The sequence below is a fragment of the Hyperolius riggenbachi genome, chromosome 10 (genome assembly GCF_040937935.1).
Source record: "Hyperolius riggenbachi isolate aHypRig1 chromosome 10, aHypRig1.pri, whole genome shotgun sequence".
NCBI lineage: Eukaryota > Metazoa > Chordata > Amphibia > Anura > Hyperoliidae > Hyperolius > Hyperolius riggenbachi.
In genome coordinates, this window is record NC_090655.1 from 214,906,051 (window position 1) to 214,927,062 (window position 21,012).

At 44.7% G+C, this 21,012-nt stretch overlaps 1 protein-coding gene across 1 annotated transcript; it reads right to left on the reverse strand.

Moving 5' to 3' along the window:
- Positions 1–1,929: 1,929 nt before the first annotated feature.
- LOC137534482 (zinc finger protein 418-like) lies at positions 1,930–19,692 on the reverse strand. The gene is made up of 7 exons (XM_068255996.1): positions 19,648–19,692; positions 12,281–12,400; positions 9,018–9,185; positions 8,829–8,934; positions 7,119–7,192; positions 5,815–5,926; positions 1,930–5,420 (listed from the first exon to the last, which is right to left on the reverse strand). The coding sequence occupies exons 2-7, from the start codon at positions 12,374–12,376 to the stop codon at positions 4,258–4,260; spliced, it is 1,719 nt and encodes a 572-aa protein (XP_068112097.1). The 5' UTR covers positions 12,377–12,400; positions 19,648–19,692; the 3' UTR covers positions 1,930–4,257.
- Positions 19,693–21,012: the final 1,320 nt, after the last annotated feature.

The window sequence follows — 21,012 nt, forward strand, 5'->3', positions numbered from 1 at the left end:
TCTCCCTCCCACTTAGTCTAGAATAGATCATTTCAATAGATTCCATAGCAGTTATCACATGGTCCTAGCTAGAGGCATGCAGTACCTTCTCAGGCTACAGTATCACATTACTGTAGGTGCCATGTCAGAGGAGCGGTTCAGCTTTGTGGTGGGCTTGTCTTGTGTCTGTTCACAGCAAGCTACATGAAGCTGAGGACTGAACAAGGCACACCAGCTGGAAGATCATCTCTTTTCATGGCCTAACCCAGCGATAGGCAAACTTGGCTCTCCAGCTGTTAAAGAGAACCAGAGATGAAGAAGATATAGATTTATACATACCTGAGGCTTCCTCCAGCTCCATAAGCCTGGATCACTCCCACGCTGCCGTCCTCCGTTGCCTCTGTCCGCCGGTACTGGGTCCCGTACTTTCAGCCAGTCGACGCAAGCGCAGTGCGCTCCCTCCGTACTACGCAGGCACATGCGTACAAATCCGGAGGGAGCCCATGCGCACAACTGGTCGTGTCAGGCGGAAGTGACAGGACCCAGTACTGATGATACAGGCAGCGGAGGACGGTGGCGTGGGAGCGATCCAGGCTTATGGACCTAGAGGAAGCCCCAGGTACTGTATGTATAACATCTTTTACCATTTTTAGGCTTACCCTCGTCTCTGGTTCCCTTTAAGGAACTACAAGTCTCACAATGAATTGCAGGAGTCTGACAGCCACAGTCATGATTCATAAAGGCAAATGCATTGTGGGACTTGTAGTTCCTTAACAGTTGGAGAGCCAAGTTTGCAGATCACTGGCCTAACACAGTGATAGGCAAACTTGGCTCTCCAGCTGTTAAGGAACCCACAATGCATTGCAGGCGTCCGACAGCCACAGTCATTATTCATAAAGGCAGCCCTTGTGGTTACAGGAATCTCACATTCTTATTTTTTATTTTTAGGGTAAATAACACAAAAAAAGATAGTTGTCTCTCACTTGCATAACTACTGTTCTAAATTGCAATTCTGCTCCCAAATTACCAGTAACAACGACCTGTTGAACTTTCTCTCCTGGTATGAGAAGTATCTGTACAGCCACACAAATTATTAATGACCTACAATTAGTTATCACAGTACAACTTCCAACTGCAGAGAAGTGCTAGGCATACACAATAAGGCAAACAAATTCTCTTCGGATATGGATCACTCACCTGATTTACCACTTTGACCCAGTAGATATTAGACAGGATTTGAGCAGAAATTTTGTCTAAGGGCTTGTTTCCATATGTGCGCTTTTCACTGTACTTATGGAAACGCGACCGCAGGGACATCAGAGACTGCACTGTCTGATGTCTCCATGCATGCGCTGTGATTCACCACTGAATCGCAGCGCATGGTTGCATGCATTTTGGGGCAATTGCGCCCCCAATCCCATTCATTATGATGAATTGGATCACAAGCGCCCCCTCGGGGAATGACGTGATGTAGTGCAGAGCGGCGCCGATGCATGGCTCCTGCATTGAATATGGAAACATGCCCTAAGGCTCGGTTACCATTATATATGGATCTCTAATGGCCAGCAGGAGTGGATGAGTTCTGTCCGCTCCGATGGTCCGGTGGGAGTGTGGAGCAGATGCATTTCCACCATATGTAGTTAGTAGATGGGACGCCTTGGAAGCAGTATACCAGGTATGTTAACTTTGCCGGTGCTCAGTCTACACCGGATTGCTTAAGCGGTCGCTGGTTCACCATTAACAAACAAGAAAGACACGGCACATAATTGGTTGCAAAAACTGTTGCTGTGTATTATGGAGCAGAGCACTGCATTACATGTTACGGACTTCTGTCCTTCCTCAGATGCATACGTTATGCAAGGAAGGATGGAAGTCCGTAACATGTAATGCAGTGCTCTGCTCCATAATACACAGCAACAGTTTTTGCAGTCAATTGTGTGCCGTCTCTTTTACGTTTGTTTATGGCATTTCCATCATAGGCTTCTATGGGAATGCATCCGCTGTCAGGTACTTACCCCAAAGGACTCATTGCAGACTGACAAGATTGAAGGAATCCTATAATAACTATAGGATCTGTCGACTGTCCTTTTTCTGATGCGGTAAAATGTATAAAAAGAGTGTCTGTTTACCACTATAGTGGGAAGGAGCGTACCTAGAACATAGCTGCTGGGAGATTTTGGCACAGGGGAAAGCCGGTAAATGGCTTACCCTGCTCCTGCAAAATTCCCGGCGTCATTAATTAATCTTCCCCCTCCAGGCCGCCATGGATGGTGGGGAAAGATGTAATGCGGCTTCCAGCTATTGCTCTCGGCCGAATTACAGTAGTGATTTGTGCTCAGCCTTCTGGCAGTGCCCAAATCAGTCACTGAGCGCTGCTATAGCCGTAATTTCTATTATGGTCTATGGTAGCGCCGGCTGCAACAAAATCTCCTGCGCTGCTTTTACAGCTCCCAGCGAACAGGGCCTAATAGCAATGGCAAGGCTGCTAGCCTTATACTGCCTGATGGAGTAGAAAGGAGAAGGAAGGCTCTGGGTCCTAATGAGCTTTCCCGTTCCACCTACTGTCTTTGTGTTCCTGCGCTGGTTCCCCTGTTCAAATCTCCCACCGCAGGAGGCTTTGGAAGTCTTCAGGAGCCCGAGTGCTCCCAAACACAGGCAGCTCCATACTGCGCATGCGCAAAAGCGCAAGAGAGCGTGATCACACATGCGTGGTACAGAGCGGCCTGTCTCTGGGAGCATTAGACTTCCACAGCAGCAGAGAGCAGTCTCTGACCCATCGGAGAGTGGTAACGGGGGACCCAGTGATGGAATAAGGGGGACTATGAAAGGAACAGGAAGGCTCCATAGGGCCCAGATCCTTCCCTCTCCTTAGGTAAGTATCAGGTATTTTTTTTTAATCCACTTTAGACTCCCTTTAAATGCCACAGTTTTAGCATATTTTCATTACACTCTACATTAATGCTAAATGTATCACTGAAAGCATTGTGTGGTGTATGGTCACCAAACAGGATCAATAGTCCTGGTCTATCAACCCTTACATTGTATTTACTTTTTTGGAAGGTAGCTTGGAATTTCCAGAACTGACTGAAGCTGACATTGTACTTATTTAGGTAACCTGGAAACTGTGTGCTCTCTGTGGGGTACAGACAGCCCAGAAACTCCCCAACCTTGCAGCATGAGTCATTAGCTGCAGATAGCATGACTTTGCTATTTGTATTACACATCTGGACTAATCCTTTGAATGGTAGCAGACGTCAACACTCGCATACCACCATATCTGTACGGAACCCAGTGAACTGTTTTACATGTTTACATGTAAGCAACCTAAATACATTTTGCCTTTATCCTTTGCAATGTACAAAGCTGAACGCAAGAGTTTGTCTTTTGCTCAATTTACTTACACGCATTTCATACTCTGAGGAGTAACCATGGAAGGCTGATTTCACCACGAAAGACCCCAATAAATATTAGTCAGCAGGTGACTCCACCTACCTGAATCACCATTTAGAAAACCCTCCCGTTCATCGTACAATATTTATATTAACCGAACAGTGTAAAGGAAACTTGAGATGAATAAAACACAGGGATTTATACTTACCTGTGGCTTCCTCAAACCCCCTGCAGACCATGGTCTCCATTGGTGTACTCCCGGAAGACTTTGTCCTCCCATTGTCAGCCACGGTAGGTGGGGACTATTGCGCATGCGCAGCTCTGGCAGGGAGCATGCTGCAGTTAGTTAAGGCTTGTAACTGTTCCGGATGCTGAACACTCCTGCCTATGGTAGCACGACCAAGAAGGTGTACGGCCAGAGCCACGCCCCTGAATGGCTCAATCGAGAACTTTACCGTGGATGCCAACAGCAGGACAGACAGGACTGGATGGACACCAAGGGAGCCCACGCACTTACAGGGATCTGGAGGAAGTACCAGGTAAGTATAAATCCTTTTGTTTGAATCCTCTCAGGTACACTTTAACCAATGTAATGCTGCTATGCACAAAACATTAGCATCAATAGAAATTTGAAGGCGATAAATGATTTCCTATCCATGTAGAACATGTACCATGTTGTGAACAAAAAGGATATTTGAGCACCTCATTATGTCTTACAGCACTTTCTATTTTCAAAAAGCATTTTACACAGAATGTAACGAAGAATGTTCTCCGGTCAGTATTCTCTGGTGTATTCAGGACTCCAACATATTGCAAACACTCTGAAAAGAAGAAAGGAGTCCATCCTGTGTAACTCTTCCAGGACTTCACAGTGAAAGATTTCCCACACTAAGAACATGAGGGAAGCTGTTCATGTGTGTGAGTTCTCTGGTGTGTAAGGAGGTTTCCTTTCACACTGAAACTTTTTCCACACTGTAAACATGGATAAGGACGCTCCCCAGTGTGACTTCTCTGGTGGCTTCGAAGGTGTCCTCTCTGAGAGAAGCTTTTCCCGCACTCTAAACACAAGAAAGGGCGCTCTCCTGTGTGACTTCTCTGGTGGCTTCGAAGGTGTACTTTCTGAGAGAAACCCTTACCACACTCTAAACATGAAAAAGGACGCTCATTTGTATGAGTTCTCTGGTGTTTGAGAAGGTCACCTTTTTGAGTGAAACATTTCCCACACTCAGAACATAAGAAAGGCCGCTCGCCTCTGTGACTTCTCTGGTGTGTAACAAGGTGCCCTTTCTGAACAAAATCTTTACCACACTCTGAGCATGAAAATGGCCGCTCCCCAGTATGCACCCTCTCATGTGTACTAAGAAGTGATTTTGATTTAAACCATTTGTCACATCGAGAACATGGAAATTTCTTTACAACTCTCGGTCTAACAACACGAGACCTCCTGGCAAACGGTTCCTCGGGGTTGCAAAGATCATTCAATCTATTACCACACTGACATCTTGGCTGAATATTTGGAGTAACAGGTTGTGATTGATCAGAAGATCTTGATTGATCAAAAGATCTATGAGGAGTACAAGGAACTGGTGACCTAATCTCTTGGTGAAGTCTTGATTGATCAAAAAATCTATGAGGAGTAGAGGCAACTGGTGATCTAATCTCTTGGTGAAATCTTGACTGATCAGAAGATCTTTGAGGAGTAGAAGGAACTGGTGACCTAATCTTTTGGTGAAATCTGGATGGATCAGAAGATTTATGAGGACTAGGTGGTACTGGTGGCCTAGTCTTTTGGGGAAGTCTTGACTGATCAAAAGATCTATGAGGAGTAAAGGAAACTGGTGACCTAGTCTTTTGGTGAAGTCTTGGTTGATCAGAAGATCTATGAGGAGTAGAGGAAACTGGTGACCTAATCTCTTGGTGAAGTCCTTGTGGTGTATTTCCAGCAATCAGGTTTCCCCCTGGAGAAAATGGTTTAATGACCTTTTCTTCTGCAATATAATCTGGGGATGAAAAAGGATGTTCCTCCGAAGTGTCCCCAACATCATGCCCATCTATTGGGGAAATAATAATAGTTAAAGAACATTCAATCTCCTTTCTGCAGTTAAGTATGTTGCTCTAGGAGTGAATGTTGTCACAAAGCTCTGAAATGTGTGACATGAGTGCTGGGGGAATGATAATGGGGTGCACATAGCTCCCTGCTTCCTGTCAGAGGGGATCCCAGAGCAGCTGCTGCCCAATAGTACTGCTTTGCAGGCTCTTACCAGGCCAGTCACGAATTGGACTGCTATCAAATTGAGAGGATTTAGTTATGTTTGGTTTGTTGTTCAGTTTATTAGTAAAATTAACCAGACCAGATATTACTGGAGACTCTGACCTTCTGTGCTAAGCACTGTCTAAACCAGAAGACAATGGCCCTCACCCCTCAGCCTACCACACATGACTGACCTGTGCTGATCTGCGAAGGAAGTTCTTCCTCCTTACACGAATCCTCACCCCACACACATGCTTCTTCTGGTTCCTCCTTAATGTCTACTTTAATGAGAACTACATCTTCACCCTAAAATAAAAGTTCATATATTAATTAGTACTCTGAAATAAATTTACATGTGTATTACTGGATGGATGTCCTGATTGTACAGAGTTTTAAACATCTAAGGAGGAGAGGTTAGGCATTAGGAGAGGTGGTTAGTATTAGCCATTAGGAAAGAGGTTAGTGTTAGGGATAGGGAGGGGGGTTGCTGTTAGGCATTGGAAGGGGAGGGGGGTAGCATTAGGAGGGGGGTTAGTGTTATGCATTAGGAGGGGAGGTTACTGTTAGGCATTGGAAGGGGGGGGGAAGGTTAGCATTGGAAGGAGGGTTAGTGTTAGAAATTAGAAGCAGAGGTTATGGTTAGGCGTTAGGAGGGTGGATAGTGTTAGGCATTTAGAGGGGAGGTTACTGTTATGCACTAGAAGGGGGGTTAGTGATAGGCATTCGGAAGGGAGGTTACTGTTAGGCAGAGTAGAGATTAGTGTTAGGCAGAGTAGAGGGGGAGGTTAGTGTTTGGCATTAGGAGGGAGGTCAGTGTTATGCATGGTGGTGTTAGTGGAGGGTGGGTGTTAATGTGAGAATAGGGGCTGGGTAAGGCTATAATTAAATATCAGTAATATTGCATCACCTATATTATAACTTTTGGCATACCCCAGTATCCAATTTAACAGGCCGCACCACAGTATTTACTCTGTAGATGATGGTACCACCACCGGCAGAGGCCAAACATGGTCTGATATCAGTACACAGTGTGGCAGCCATAGTGTCACCATTAATAACTTCTCCGCTGTACTGCAGATGGTCAGTAGGGGCGGTCAATGGAAAATGACATAGCTTCAAAATGGACCAATAGAATCCCACCTCTACCTTACGTCACGTCATGAAATTAGTCCATTTTAACGCTGTATACATTTCCATATATAATTTGCATAAGTCGGCATCATCTCAGAACAATTTACATCTCATTGACCATCTCTAATGGTTAGGAGCCTGTAAATTGCAGGTTGTCCTTGAGAAGGGAGAAATTGATTGAGTTTATAGACAAGGAGGACATGCCATTTTAATTTGCAGGAAAGCTCAAGTCCTTCACTGCAAGTGGGAAAATACACAATAATTATGTGTGAAGATTGGCCAATAGTAGAAAATGAGTGCAGGCTGCCTCTGATGGCAACTCAAGGTACTGCGGGTAGAAAGATTACATGATTGTAACATCACCTACCTGATAATCCGGTGAAGAAAGAGGACCTGTACATCTCTCCGGTGGGTTTCTATTACTGGATCCATCAGACCAATCTGTAGGAAAGACACACACTAAATACTTTGTTTCTATGGCTTCAATTCATAAAGAATTACTGTATGCAGTAATGCAGAAATCAGCTGATTTTACCAAACCTTTAGTAAATTCAGAAAGGCCGTTACCGCATGGCAAGCCAAAATTACCGAGCAGTGAAGTAAATTACTGACTTGTGCAGCAAATACCTCAGCACATGTCAGTAAATGTCAATTCATAAAGATTAAAGCATGTGGTAAAGCAAAGTAAGATTTTCTGTATTTAAGAACATTTCTGATCTGCAAACTAGAAAGCCTCCCCTCCTGCTACTCTCTCTATTGGTGCCGACAAGTTTTAGGTGGGACACGTTTTTCTCCCTCAGGCAGCAGAGAAGAGAACTGAGAACTGGCACAGAAGAGATTTGCCCTTCTGCCCTTTAGACAGTGAGGGCTAGTTCACATTGAGTATCACAACGTGATGGTCCCCAATGCACTGCGTTTTAGCGCAATCACAAACGCTGCAGTGAGAAAGTATCCATAGGGATACATTAGCAGCAGCGCTTTGCTGATTGCCGGAGATCAGCAAAGCGCTGCAAAAGCATCCAATGTGAACCAGCCCTAACCCTTTAGAATCCTGTTTCAGAATGCCGAGGAGCAACTGGTGAAATCATCAAAGCATGGTGTGCCTTTCGATTATTGCAAGTTCATCCAAACTCTGGCCATTAAATAAAACGTTAAAGACTAATAGACTGATTTAGGGCCCACTAGAAGCCCACTAAGCACTAGTGATTTGAAAAAGCTCTCACTAATGCAAAGCTATGGGGGATTTATATAAAATCACATCGCTCAAGTAGGATCACACCCATAGCATTACATTAGCGAGAGCTTTTCAAATCACAAAGTGCTCAGAAAAGTGCTCCCAGTGGGTTCCAGGCCTCAGAGGGACTAGAAGGGGACATGTCGAAGGGATGCCTCTTACTATTGCAATGTTGTCACTGCACAGAGGTGGGAGAACATCACTGTGACAGAACAGACCCACACCACAGCTGTTCTACAGTTTACTGCACTGGTCTTTGTGAATCTAAGCCATGTTTTTGGTAAATTACCGAAACTTCTACCGCACCTGTGAAAGTCTTTATGAATCAGGCCTTTATGAATTGCAGCCTTAAGCCTCGATTCACAAAGCGGTGAGATCACGCCTAAAACACTTTAAGCGTGATAACTATTGCACCACGCTGGTAAAAAGCCCCTTATCACGCCTAAACTCAGTTTAGGCATGAAAATTTTAGGCGTAATAAGTTTAGGTGTGATAAGTTTAGGTGTGATAAGTTTAGGCGTAATAAGTTTAGATAAGTTTAGATCGCATGCAAAGTCCTGCGCGCAAAGCAGCACCATTAAACTCTATGCGACGTATTGCGCGCACCAGACTTTGCTAGCGCAAAACTTTTGATCAGCTGTGCACTACGGTGCTAACCCAGTTGGTGCTATAGTTATCATGCCTAAACTTATCACGCCTAAACTGAGTTTAGGCGTGATAAGGGGCTTTTCACCAGCGTGCTAACTGTTTGCACGCTTTTGTGGCTCAAGCCCTATGTGTTTATTAGATAATTGACTCTCCCTACTGCTCTCGTCTCTAGAAGAAATAGAAGTCTCCTCTTACCTGATGTGATCTCATGATCATGTGGCTCATGTTTCATCACAATATCCTTGCAGAAGTTCTTCTGGTCTAAATACGGTTTCTCCATGCAGGAGTCAACAGTGAAATCCTAACACACAATGACACAGTCACCACCCAGATTCACCCCTTGAGGTTACTTGATACTTTCCAAAAATTCCCAGCACTGCTCACCTCTCCTGTCAGCAGCTCAATCATCTTGTGGATGACTTCTAGAATCTTCTTCTTGTTGTTTCTTACAAGTGTCAAGGAGTGAGACAGATGCAGCTTGATAGTAGATGGGCCATGGAGAGGACTGGTGGGGGTCAATATTTCCCTAGATGTCCTTATTACGTCACAATTCTGTGTGGTAACATATAGTAACAGCAATCATGTACATTATCAGAAACCTTCTCAGTCACATTTATATTTAATTAACAAAGACCATAAAATTGGTAGCGATTGAGGAAGGGGTCACACTTGGCTGTTTTTGTGAACGTTTTCTGCACAGAAAAACACATTTAAACTGAGAACTCATGTTAATCAATGGGCTTGTTTACACTTGAATGCATTTTTCATGTGCAGAAAAAAAACTGACATCCTGCAGCATAATTCTGCACATTGTGTGCATTTTCTCTATCAATTACATTAGCTGCTGTTAAAAAGGCAAGCATTTTCCTGCATACAAACGCACATAGGGGCTGATTCACTATAACAAATAGCATGCCTTATCAGAGTTAACATGCCCCATTAGAGCCGGCATGCCCTATCAGAGTAGCATAGCGAGCGCTACAAACGTATGCCTGCTAATTGGCAATGACGAGAGCTCCACTCGTCCTGCCCTGAGCCCCTGCGGGTCCATTCACTTTAAAGGACATTATCCACACACTTTGACTGGCCCAATAGGCTGCCTGTCACTTGACGGGAAACTTGACAGGCAGCCTATTGGACCAATCAAAGTGTGGGGATAAAGTCCTTTAACCACTTAAGCCAATCTGGGTGGATATATTTGTCCAAAAATCGCCACTAAAAGGCAACCTGGACGAATATATCCGTCCAGCAGTGTTGCTGCACTTGTCATGCAGGCGGCTCCTTCTCTGCCGCTATTACAGGGGATGATTGCTGAAGAGGAACCAGTGTTCCCCCGAAGGCAAACGAGTCCCTGCAAATGTAGGTCTCCTCTGGGCACTCCGGTTTCCTCCCACACCCCAAAAACATACAGATAAGTTAATTGGCTTCCCCTAAATTGGCCCTAGACTACAATACATACACTACACAATATAGGCATATGACTATGGTAGGGACTAGATTGTGAGCTCTTTTGAGGGACAGTTAGTGACAAGACTATATATACTCTGTACAGCGCTGCAGAAGATGTTGGTGCTATATAAATACTAAATAATAATAAAAAATAATCCCGAAATGTAAAAAAAAAGAATAAAAAAAATAAAAAAAGAAGAAGATCTTGCACTCCCTGGTATCTTCCAGGAAAGTGCTTAGCGCCACCTAGTGGCCCAAAAGTAAAATTAAAGTAGAAATGGAAAAAAAAACACACTAAATAAAAACTGATTGACTGCCCACCCTGCCCATTATCTAAAAAAAAATTAAAACACACAGTTAAAATAAAATAAAAAATACAGTTTAAAAAAAAATACATAAATCGTTACCTTAGGGACTAAAATTTTTAATATGTATTGTGTGAAGGTATATTACCTTATTACCTTGAGCCTATATGGGCTTGTAATTAGTGATGGATGCAAAACTGAAAAAAATGCACCTTTATTTCTAAATAAAATATTTGCACCATACATTATACTAGGAAAATATTTTGAACATTGCAAGAACCGGGACAAAGGGGCAAATAAAATGTATGGATTTTATCCACAGCAGAACGTTTTTTTTAAAACTATAATGGCCGAAAACTGAGAAATTATGATTTTTTTTTTCCCTTTTTTTTTTTCTTATTATTCCTGTTAAAATGCATTTGGAATTAAAGAATTCTTAGCAAAATGTACCACCCAAGGAAAGCCTAATTGGTGGCAAAAAGATATAAAAGATATAGATGATATAGGTGTGATAGGTAGTGATAAAATTATTGGTGAATGAATGGAAGGAGCACGGACAGGGGAAAATTGCCTTCTTCCTAAAGGTGAAAACACTTGCGCGGTCTGAAGTGGTTAAAGTGATTGGACCCGCAGGGGCTCACGGCAGGACGAGTGGAGCTTTCATCATTGCCAGTTAGCAGGCATAAGTTTGTAGTGCACACTATGCTACTCTGATAAGGCATGTTAACTTTGATAAGGCGTGTTATCTCTGATAAGGCATGTTATTTGTCTTAGTGAGTCAAGCCCCTAGTGTGCAGAAAAAAAAAATGCACGCAGAAAACAAAGACAAGTTAGACCCTTGCCTAAGGCACAGTATACCAGTGAAAAAAAACAAAAGGGCTGAAGGGGGAGAGTGCATGGCTGTGAAGGCCAACAGGGATGGAAGGAAGAAAATGGGAGTGGGGCGGAGTCAGTGCATAGCTGTGCAGGCCAACAGAAATGGGGGAAGTGCATGGCTGGGCAGGACAATGGAGGTGTGGGGGCGCATAGCTATGCAAGCCAACAGAGATGGGGGAGTGAGTGTGTGTGAGAGTGTGTGAGTGTGTGAGTGTGTGAGTGTGTGAGTGTGTGAGTGTGTGTGTGTGTGTGTGTGTGTGTGTGTGTGTGTGTGTGTGTGTGTGTGTGTGTGTGTCAAGTGCATGGATGCGCAGGCCAATGATTGTGGAGGGAGTGCATGGCTGTGCAGGAAAATGGGGGTGGGGGGGGGGGGGGGGGTAAGTTGATGACAGTGCAGGACAACAGAGGTGGGGGAGAGCACGGCTGTGCAGGAAAATGGGGTGAGGAGGGTAAGTGCATGGCTGTGCAGGCCAATAGAGGTTGGAGGAGTGCATGAAAATGGGTGAGGGGGGAGTGAGCACATGGCGGTGCAGGCAAAGGAGAAAGGTGGAGTAGGGGTGTGGTTGTGCAGGAATACAAGGGGAAATGCATGGCTGTGCAAACAAGGGGGGAGGTGCATGGCTGTGCAGGTAGACAAGGGGGAAGTGGGGGTGCATGGCTGTGCAGATAGACAAGGGAGAACATTTGAAGGGGGAGAGGAGTAGATGGCTATCCAGACAGACAAGGGAGAATATGGTGAGGAGAAGGGATTGGATGGTGATGCAGGCAGACAAGGGGTGGGGTAAAATTTAAGGTGAAAAGGGAAGGGGAAACGGCAATGTCCCGGCAATATGAAAGGAAGGGAGGGGTTCCTCCAATAAATGTAAAATATTGTAGATTTGTCATCATGCAGCTGAAAAAAGGCTGCTATTTATTATTATAATTTAGAAAATAGATTTTATTTCTGAAATCTTGTATTTTTAATTTGGGTCCACTTTAAAGAGTGATACTGGAATTCAATCCCAGAATCCTCCTCACCTCTCCAGTCAGCAGGTAGATGATCTCCAGCGTGAGGTCAAATATCCGCTCAGTCACCTGACTCCGATCCTCCTCCATCTTCACTATTGTAGTCATTTCATCTATTCAGGAAGTTCCCCTCTGTAGAGAGATACACTGATAATTATGTAGGCTGTCAAACTGTGGGGTGTATTAGAAATATTAGGATGGGGGAATATTACATGTGCTGCGGTCCCAGCATAATAGCGATGGTTTATTAGGTATTCTGGAGGATATTAAGGCACCCCACAGGTTACAGTGTGTTTAGTAATGATGACAGCAGCAACATTGCATGGTTATATATCATATCAATTTCAGCAAAAGATGATCTTAGGGAGGAAGAAAAAAAAAAACAGTCTTTAGCTTAGGATCACTGCTGATGTAAGCCAAATACGCCCTGCTTTGCTTAGCCAAAGTGAAGCTACAGCAAGGAGAGCTCAGTGCAATCGCACAATAACGCTACAGGGGAAAGTGAACATAAGCACATTAACCATTTCAATCACTTTTTAAAAACAGCATCTTTAGTTATTATAGTACTGTGGATAATCCACTGGCGTGTGCACTATACTCTGCACACAGCCTCCGGCGGCTACCCCGAGCAGAGGCTGGGATTACCACTCTTAGCTGTGGTTTTTCTGCCCCAACCCTAGCTCAGGATTACCGCCAAGTAGGTTAAACTATTCAGGAAGATAAGGTTAGTAATAAACACATATTTCCTTCTGTCTGAGGGAAGGCCTGGAGACCCAGGCAACCACTGAAAAGGAATCTCTTAAAGAGGAGCTGATAAATCTCCGGGCAGAGTACACTGCAGGAGTCAGCTATTGTTCCTAGCCACAAGACTCATTAATATTCACTGCACACTGTGTTATTCAGTACGAGCTTTTCTGTGATCAGGAAGCAGGCAGGACATGACGACACATTTGACAGAAAAACATGGAGCCTGCCATGAGCTGTCAGGAGCATCTATCTCTGCATATACTATATACAAATTCTGTGAAATCCAAACGTGGACAGTGAAATGCATATGTAATGTAAGTACAGCCAATCTTTAGCTACTGATATATGTGTTTATTTTCTCTGAGACCTTATACCTAACAGCTCCTCTTTAAGAGATTCCTTTTCAGTGGTTGCCTGGGTCTCCAGGCCTTCCCTCAGTCAACTGTAACTCTGCTTTAAATATTAAAATGTGTTAACTTTTTGTGCAAGCTCAGCGTAGTAGTATTTTTATTTAATAATGGTTTGGATTTCTGATATTCCTAAGGCTACATCCACACGATACACGATAGGGTTGCAATGCAATCGTGATAAAAAGTCCCATCAAGCATTAGGGGTGTGTTGTGATGCATACAGCGAAGCATACAGTACACAGTTGTTTGGTAAATGCACAGCATGCTGTATGTTATTCCAACGGAACCTGCTGCACTGCACTGCCGATGTGCCAGTGTGAAAGTACCCCATTAACTGCGATGCAATTACATTGTCTATAAGTAGGATGGAAGTCCCCATTGTGTTCTATTTTAGTATTTTAAAATATAAATTAAAAAAAATAATAAAAAAGAGAGGTAGTCGCTTACCTCTCCAGAAGATATAGACACCAGTTCAACTAGAAAAAAAGTTTTTATTCAAAAAGCAATCTGACAACACATTTCACGGTTCATGGCCTGCTTCCTCGGGTCAATATAAACTGCCTTCATAGCATAGGGGGATAGAGTGTAGACGCCTCTAATCTACACTCTATCCCCTATGCTATCAAGGCATTTTGTATTGACCTGAGGAAGCAGGCCATGACCCATGAAACGCATTGTCAGATTGCTTTTCGAATAAAAAAAATTTTCCAGTTGAACTGGTGTCTATATCTTCTGGAGAGGTAAGCGATTAGCACTCTTTTTTATTCTAATTTTTATTTGTATCTTAAAGTACTAAAATAGAACACACATTGGGCATCCTACCCATTACCAGTCAGGTCTCCTTTGGAGGTAACAGCTTTGCAGTTTTTCTGTACCGAGCAGGGATGATTCATCCCTGCAGGCCTATACGATGGTTGCAGGAACTGCAACCCACCTTTGTGAGTATACTGTATATTTACATAATTTTATCCTCCCTATACCTGATGATACTGCACCATTGGGCTCCCGGTCTCGACCTACTTCTAACCCAGGTATTCTTGGCCCCTACAAGAATCACCAAAGAAAACCCCCCAATAATTACATTGTCTGTTGTAGAGAAACACAATGGGTGCAGTGTGAAATGAGCCTTACTGTCTCATGGCACCATTTAGGTTGCTATAGATGCAGGAAAATGTCACTGTTTATTGCCAATTCTTTATGGTGTGACAAAGAATCTGGAAGCAGTCAGGGTTGTTGAGTCGGTTCTAAAATCATCCCACTCCTGAGTTTATGAAACCACGACTTTGAGTACCCAAAATTGCTCCTACTCTGAATCCTCGACTCCACAGCCTTTGCAGGGCTATGGAGTGGGTACAAAAATCAACCAACTCCAATATCAACTCCTCAGTTTATGAAACCACCGACTATGGCTGCAGGTGCTCAACAATTGCTCCGACTCCAACTCCACTGTCCCAGGTATAGTGCAAGTGCTGAGATAAAAAGAGGGGGGGGGGGGGGGGGAAGCTACCAGTCACAGAGTCATGGCACCCAAACAACATTTCTGAAATCACCACAACGGCTCCCAATCCATACGGCATTAAAAGAAAGGCTTCCAGGAGACATCTATGAAAGTTCCCATGTAGAAACCCATGATTTGTAGTTACCCCCTTGGTTCATGTGTAAAAGCTGCCACCTCTCTGGTTTCCCCCACACACCTCTCATGTGCTCTCCTGCCCACGAGACAGACCCCTAGTACACTGTGACCACACCTTCTCACCCCTGGGCATAGTACCTTGTGGCTGCAACCTTCACTCTTATGGTCTGGAAGCATGGCTGCCACAGACCATGTGTCGCTCCTGACCCAACCAAATCCCTGATGATGCTATGCGTATAGCATACAATGGGCTCAATGCATTAGAGGACAAAACAACTGAAGTAAGAAGAATGCTGCCATATTTATTTTCAAACAATACCAGTTGCCTGGCAGTCCTGCTGATCTGTTTTGACTGCAGTAGTGTCTGAATAACACCAGAAACAAGCATGCAGCTAATATTGTCAGATCTGACAATAATATATAGATGGCTAAACATATTAGAGGCAGATTATCAGCAGGATAGCCAGGCAACTGGTATTGCTTAAAGGACAACTGTAGTGAGTTATATAAAGGCTGCCATGTTTATTACTTTTTCAGCAGTACCAGTTGCCTGGCAGCCTTGCTGTTCTATCTGGCTGCAGTAGTGCCTGACTCGCACCAGAAACAAGCATCCAGCTAATCTTGTCAGATTTGACAACAATGTCAGAAACACCTGATCTGCTGCATGCTTGTTCAGGGTCTGTGGCTAAAAGTATTAGCGGCAGAGGATCCGCAGGATAGCCAAGCAAGTATTATTGCTTAAAAGGAAGTAAATCTGGCAGCCTCCATATACCTCTCACTACAGTTGTCCTTTAAAAGGAAATAAATATGGCAGCCTCCATATCCCCCTTCCGTCAGTTGTCCTATAAGCATTACCGCATTTGGCAGCTGTTTTTACGGAACATCTTTTAAAATGTTACGTCACTAAGGCTAGAAACCCACTCGGAGCGATTTTCTGAGCGCTTTGCAATTTGAAACCGCTTGCTAATGGTTATGCTATGGGTGTGATCCCACTTAAGCAATGTGATTTTATAAAAATCCCCAATAGCATTGCATTAGCAAGAGCTTTTTCAAATCGCTAGTGATTAGAAATCACTCTTAGTGGGGTTGTGGCCCAAGGCTGTTACCGCATGGAAAACTGAAATTACGGACTAGTGAGGTAAGTTACTAAGTTAAGTAAATCAAATATCTCAATGTTGATTCACAAAGATTAAAGCATGCGGTAGAATAAGTGAGATGTTCGGTATTTATCTCCAGCCTGGAGCTGTCGGTAACTAACGAACAGACATTCGGTAAGGTTATATATGGGAGGAAACAGAGCAGAGAAAAAGGTGAAAATGAATTAACCACCTTGGCTTATGATTCTTGGGTCTAAAAGTGGTGCAATTTTTTTGCACCCTTTCAGACCCTAAAACCTGGAAAAAAATCAAGCTGCCAGGGAGATCTGCAGCAGTTTTTCAAACACTCACCACCCTGGCTCCAGCGTTGCAGTTATGCCTCCATCCTCTGGGTGTCACTGCAACTCTAAAGTGAAATTGCCGTCTGTAGTCATGACGACAGCCGGCGATCTCACCAGCAGGACGCAGAGCCCTGGAGGAGAGGAAGAAGGATGACGGCCGACGTCAGGATCCCCCAGGAGGTATGTAATAACGCCCACTGCGCGCTATACTCTGCACACAGCCTCCGGCGGCTACCCCGAGCAGAGGTTGGGATTACCACTCTTAGCTGTGGTTTTTTTGCCCCAACCCTAGCTCGGGATTACCGCCAAGTAGGTTAAACTATTCAGGAAGATAAGGTTAGTAATAAACACATATTTCCTTCTGTGTGAGGGAAGGCCTGGAGACCCAGGCAACCACTGAAAAGGAATCTCTTAAAGTGAGTCTGAAGTGAAGAAAAAAACAAAAAACAAAACATATACTTACCTAAGGAGAGGGAAGGCTCTGAGTCCTATAGAGCCTTCCCAATCCTCTCCTAGTCTCCTCGCTCTAGCGCTGGCTCCCCCGTTCAAGTCTCCCGCTTCGAGAGGCTTCGAAACTCTTTGGTCGCCTGAGTGCTCCAGAAGATGGGGCAGCTCTATACTGCGCATGCGGGAGAAAGCGTTCTCGCGCATGCGCAGTATGGAGCGGTCCATCTTCGGGAGCACTCGGGCTCCTGAAGACTTCCAAAGCCTCCTGCAGCGACAGAAATCCAGTCTCCGACCCATTGATCGGAGACTGCTAAAGGGGGAAGCCAGCGCTGGAACGAGGGGATCAGGAGAGAAAGAGGGGGAGGGATCACACTTGGGACCACGAGAAACAAAAATAATTATGCATTTTTTATACAGTAGCTAGTGATTTTTAAAGAGGAATCTCCTGCGGTACACAAACAGCTAGTGCACATTGTCCGTTTTGAAAACACAGAAAAGAAAAACACATTGCCAAATCGCAAATGCTTCCCAAAATTGCGGCAGGCCCATAGGAATACATCATTTGCATTTAGCAGTGCGACATCGCATTGCATGAAATTGTCTGTGATTCCCCCCCCCCCCCCCCCAAGTGTCACCCCTGCTTTATATGAATCCCTCCCCCACATCCAAACAACTGACACTATTATACAAAGCAGTCTCATGACTCGCATTCCCCTCCTCCTAGAGAAGGTCACAGAGTCTGACTTTTAAGCAGTATCTTGCTCCACAGGACTTCACCTGGGCTGAGCTGGACGTTTGCAGGGGGTTGAGGCAGGGGTCACACGTGGTGGAATCGCAGGCATTTTGCCACAATGCGAAAAGACACTTAAAGTAAACTGAGATGGGCAAATAAAAAGACTTTATACTTACCCGGGGCTTCCTCCAGCCCCATGAGCACCGATGCGTCCCTCGCTATCCTCCTCAGTAGCTCCATTCGCCTGGTATCGCCTCCAGTAATCTGTTTCAGTCGTGCCAGTCAGCTCTTCCACACGTATGTGGAGGGGCCGAGCATGCGCAGATGAGCTGACTGGGGTGACTGAGCCAGATTACCGGAACTGATACCAGGCGAATGGACCCACTCGGGAGGACGGCGAGGGACGCATCGGTGCTCATGGGGCTGAAGGAAACCCCAGGTAAGTATAAAATCTTTTTATTTGCCCATCCCAGGTACACTTTAACGTATGTGTATGGGACTACTGCAATTTCCAGAAGCATCTGCGATTCGTAATTTTGTTTTTTTCTGCATTTTAAAAACGGAGTACATGCACTACCTTATCGCATATAACTTCCATTGCCAATCATTACCTGGATCACAGACGTTCACAGAAATCGTGGCAGGCCCGATGAGAATACACCATTAGCATTTGGCAGTGTGACTTTGTATTGTGTGAAATAGCCTGCGATTCCTTAAGTGTGACCTCTGCCTTATCCAAGTCGGAAGGCTCAAGAGTGACAAGTCAGCTGCTTTTAGGTACCTTGTACTTAGCCCCATAACAAGTTCAGCCCAGGGGAGTTAATGCTTCTTTACAGTGAGAGAACCTGTGTTCCAATAAAGTAGCATACAATGACAAAATAGCATACATTAATACTAGTATAACCTAACCTGTCACAACCCTCCCCTAGTGGGCAGCCAATAAACCTAGCACACCCCATGGGCAACTAATAACCCCTTGTATGCCAAGTTGACAGCATGTTGGCGTAGTGGTTAGTACTCTCACCTTGCAGTCCCTGGTTTGAGTCTCAGCCAGGGCACTATCTACACAGAATTTGTAAGTTCCCCCATATCTGTGTGGGTTTCCTGCAAGCACTCTGGTTTCCTCCCACATTCCAAAAACATAAAGATAAGTTAATTGGCTTTTGCCCCCCCCCCCCCTCCAAAAAAATGGCCCTAGACTATGATACATGCACTACATGATACTATCGTAGGAATTAAATTGTAAACAATTCTGAGGTATAGTTAAAGAGAACCCGAGGTGGGTTTGAAGAATATTATCTGCATACAGAGGCTGGATCTGCCTATACAGCCCAGCCTCTGTTGCTATCCCAAACCCCACTAAGGTCCCCCTGCACTCTGCACTCCCTCATAAATCACAGCCGTGCTGCTGACAAACAGCTTGTCAGAGCTGGCTGTGTTTAGCTCTATAGTGTCAGTCTGCTGCTCTCCCCGCCTCCTGCAGAACTCCAGACCCCGCCTGCATCCCTTCCCTCCCTGCTGATTGGAGGGAAGGGACGGGGGCAGGGACCGGAGCTATGCAGGAGGCGGGGGAGCAACTGAGACTGACACTACGGATGTAAACACAGCCTCACAGCACGGCTGTGATTTATGAGGGATTGCAGAGTGCAGGGGGACCTTAGTGGGGTTTGGGATAGCAACACAGGCTGGGCTGTATAGGCAGATCCAGCCTCTGTAAGCAGAGAACATTCTTTAAACACACCTCGGGTTCTCTTTAAGTGACAAGACAATATGCTCTGTACTAAATAATAACAATATACATATTCACTGCAGTGTTAAAACATGACCTGATCTCCCCCAACTACAAGCAAGGTCCACTCCCTTCCCCCACCCAACATTTTACATCAGCCAAACGGATTACCATTGCACAGGAACCCCACAGACAACCATTTGTTGCTTTTACTTTGCGAATATGAAATAATTCCTTATTACCTCCTCTGCTGCCAGTTTCTACAATGTCTCCTTTCTACTTCCCCCTCACTTCCTGTCTTTGCGTTCTACTCGTTTGTAGTGAGATCACCATCATGTGGACAATAGTGGAATTGCAGCCTACTAATATATGAAGTTTTAAGGAAATATACCCCTGAAGCAGTTTTAAAGAAAATCTGTGCTCCTGTCCCGTCCTTGTATGACCACTGCCGCACTGCACAGGCACAATGATGGCCTGCACAGTAACCATGCTACTGCAAAAGTGTACTTATGTCTGCGCAGTGCGCACACAGATGGGAACGCGGACATTTGAACATCTTCACCAAACTATTGTCAAATATGTTCAGAGGCAGGGGAGGACTGGCCAGGGGGGAAGGGGGGAGATTTCCCCCCAGGCTGCCTTTCATTTAACTATTTAGGGCTGGTACAATGCCTGGGGCATTCAGGTTTTTGTATAAGGCAATGTGAACCACTAGGCTGGCTGAGGGAAATAAACGCCCAATTACAGAGCAATTAGAGGGTGGGCAAACTGGTAAATATACACAGCATGATGCAGAGCAGAGGCTTGCCTACAGGGTCCATGGGAAAAAAAATATGTGTGGTCTCTCACCATTGTTAACTGCATGTGCACAGCTACATAAGATATTGTCTAGGTTAAAAAGTTTTTTTACAGTCCCTAGACTGCAGAAGGGCTGCTTAAAAAACAGTCCCTAGACTCCAGGAGGACTGCTGGCAGACAGTCCCTAGACTCCAGAAGGGCTGCTTGCAGGACTTGTGTGAGAGATAAAAACCCTGGCCGTTGTAACTCAAAATGTATTATGTGCCCCTGGTGCAAGTGCATTTATACTTTGCCTGTCACTCTGTCCCTCGAGTGTCCTTGATGTATTTCCCACGTGACTACCAGCATATATGTGAAGTCATTTGGGCTGGGGCTTCCGTGAAAATGGGCCTCTAGTTTGTGTTTTCCCCCAAGGCCAAAAGGTCTCAGTCCTCCCCTGTTCAGAGGGTCCCTGTTGGATCGGTCGAATGAAAGAGGATGGGGAGAGCATCTGGACTATCCAGAAGCCTCACTCTACGGGTGTAAGTAGTAGGGCCAGTGCACACCAAAAACCGCTAGCGAATCCACAAACGCTAGCGGTTTTTGAAGCTCTTTTTCAGAACGATTCTGGGCTTGTTTAGAGAGATTTTCTAAACATGCCTAGCGTTTCTTGGAGCGTTTTTGTGCAGCAGATTTTATATATTGTTACAGTAAAGCTGTAATGGAAGAGCTTCTGTAACAAAAATTCTTGGAAAACCTCTCTGATCTAGCATTTTTCAGAGCAGTTTTCAACTTTCCTATACTTAACATTGAGGCAGAATCGCCTCAGA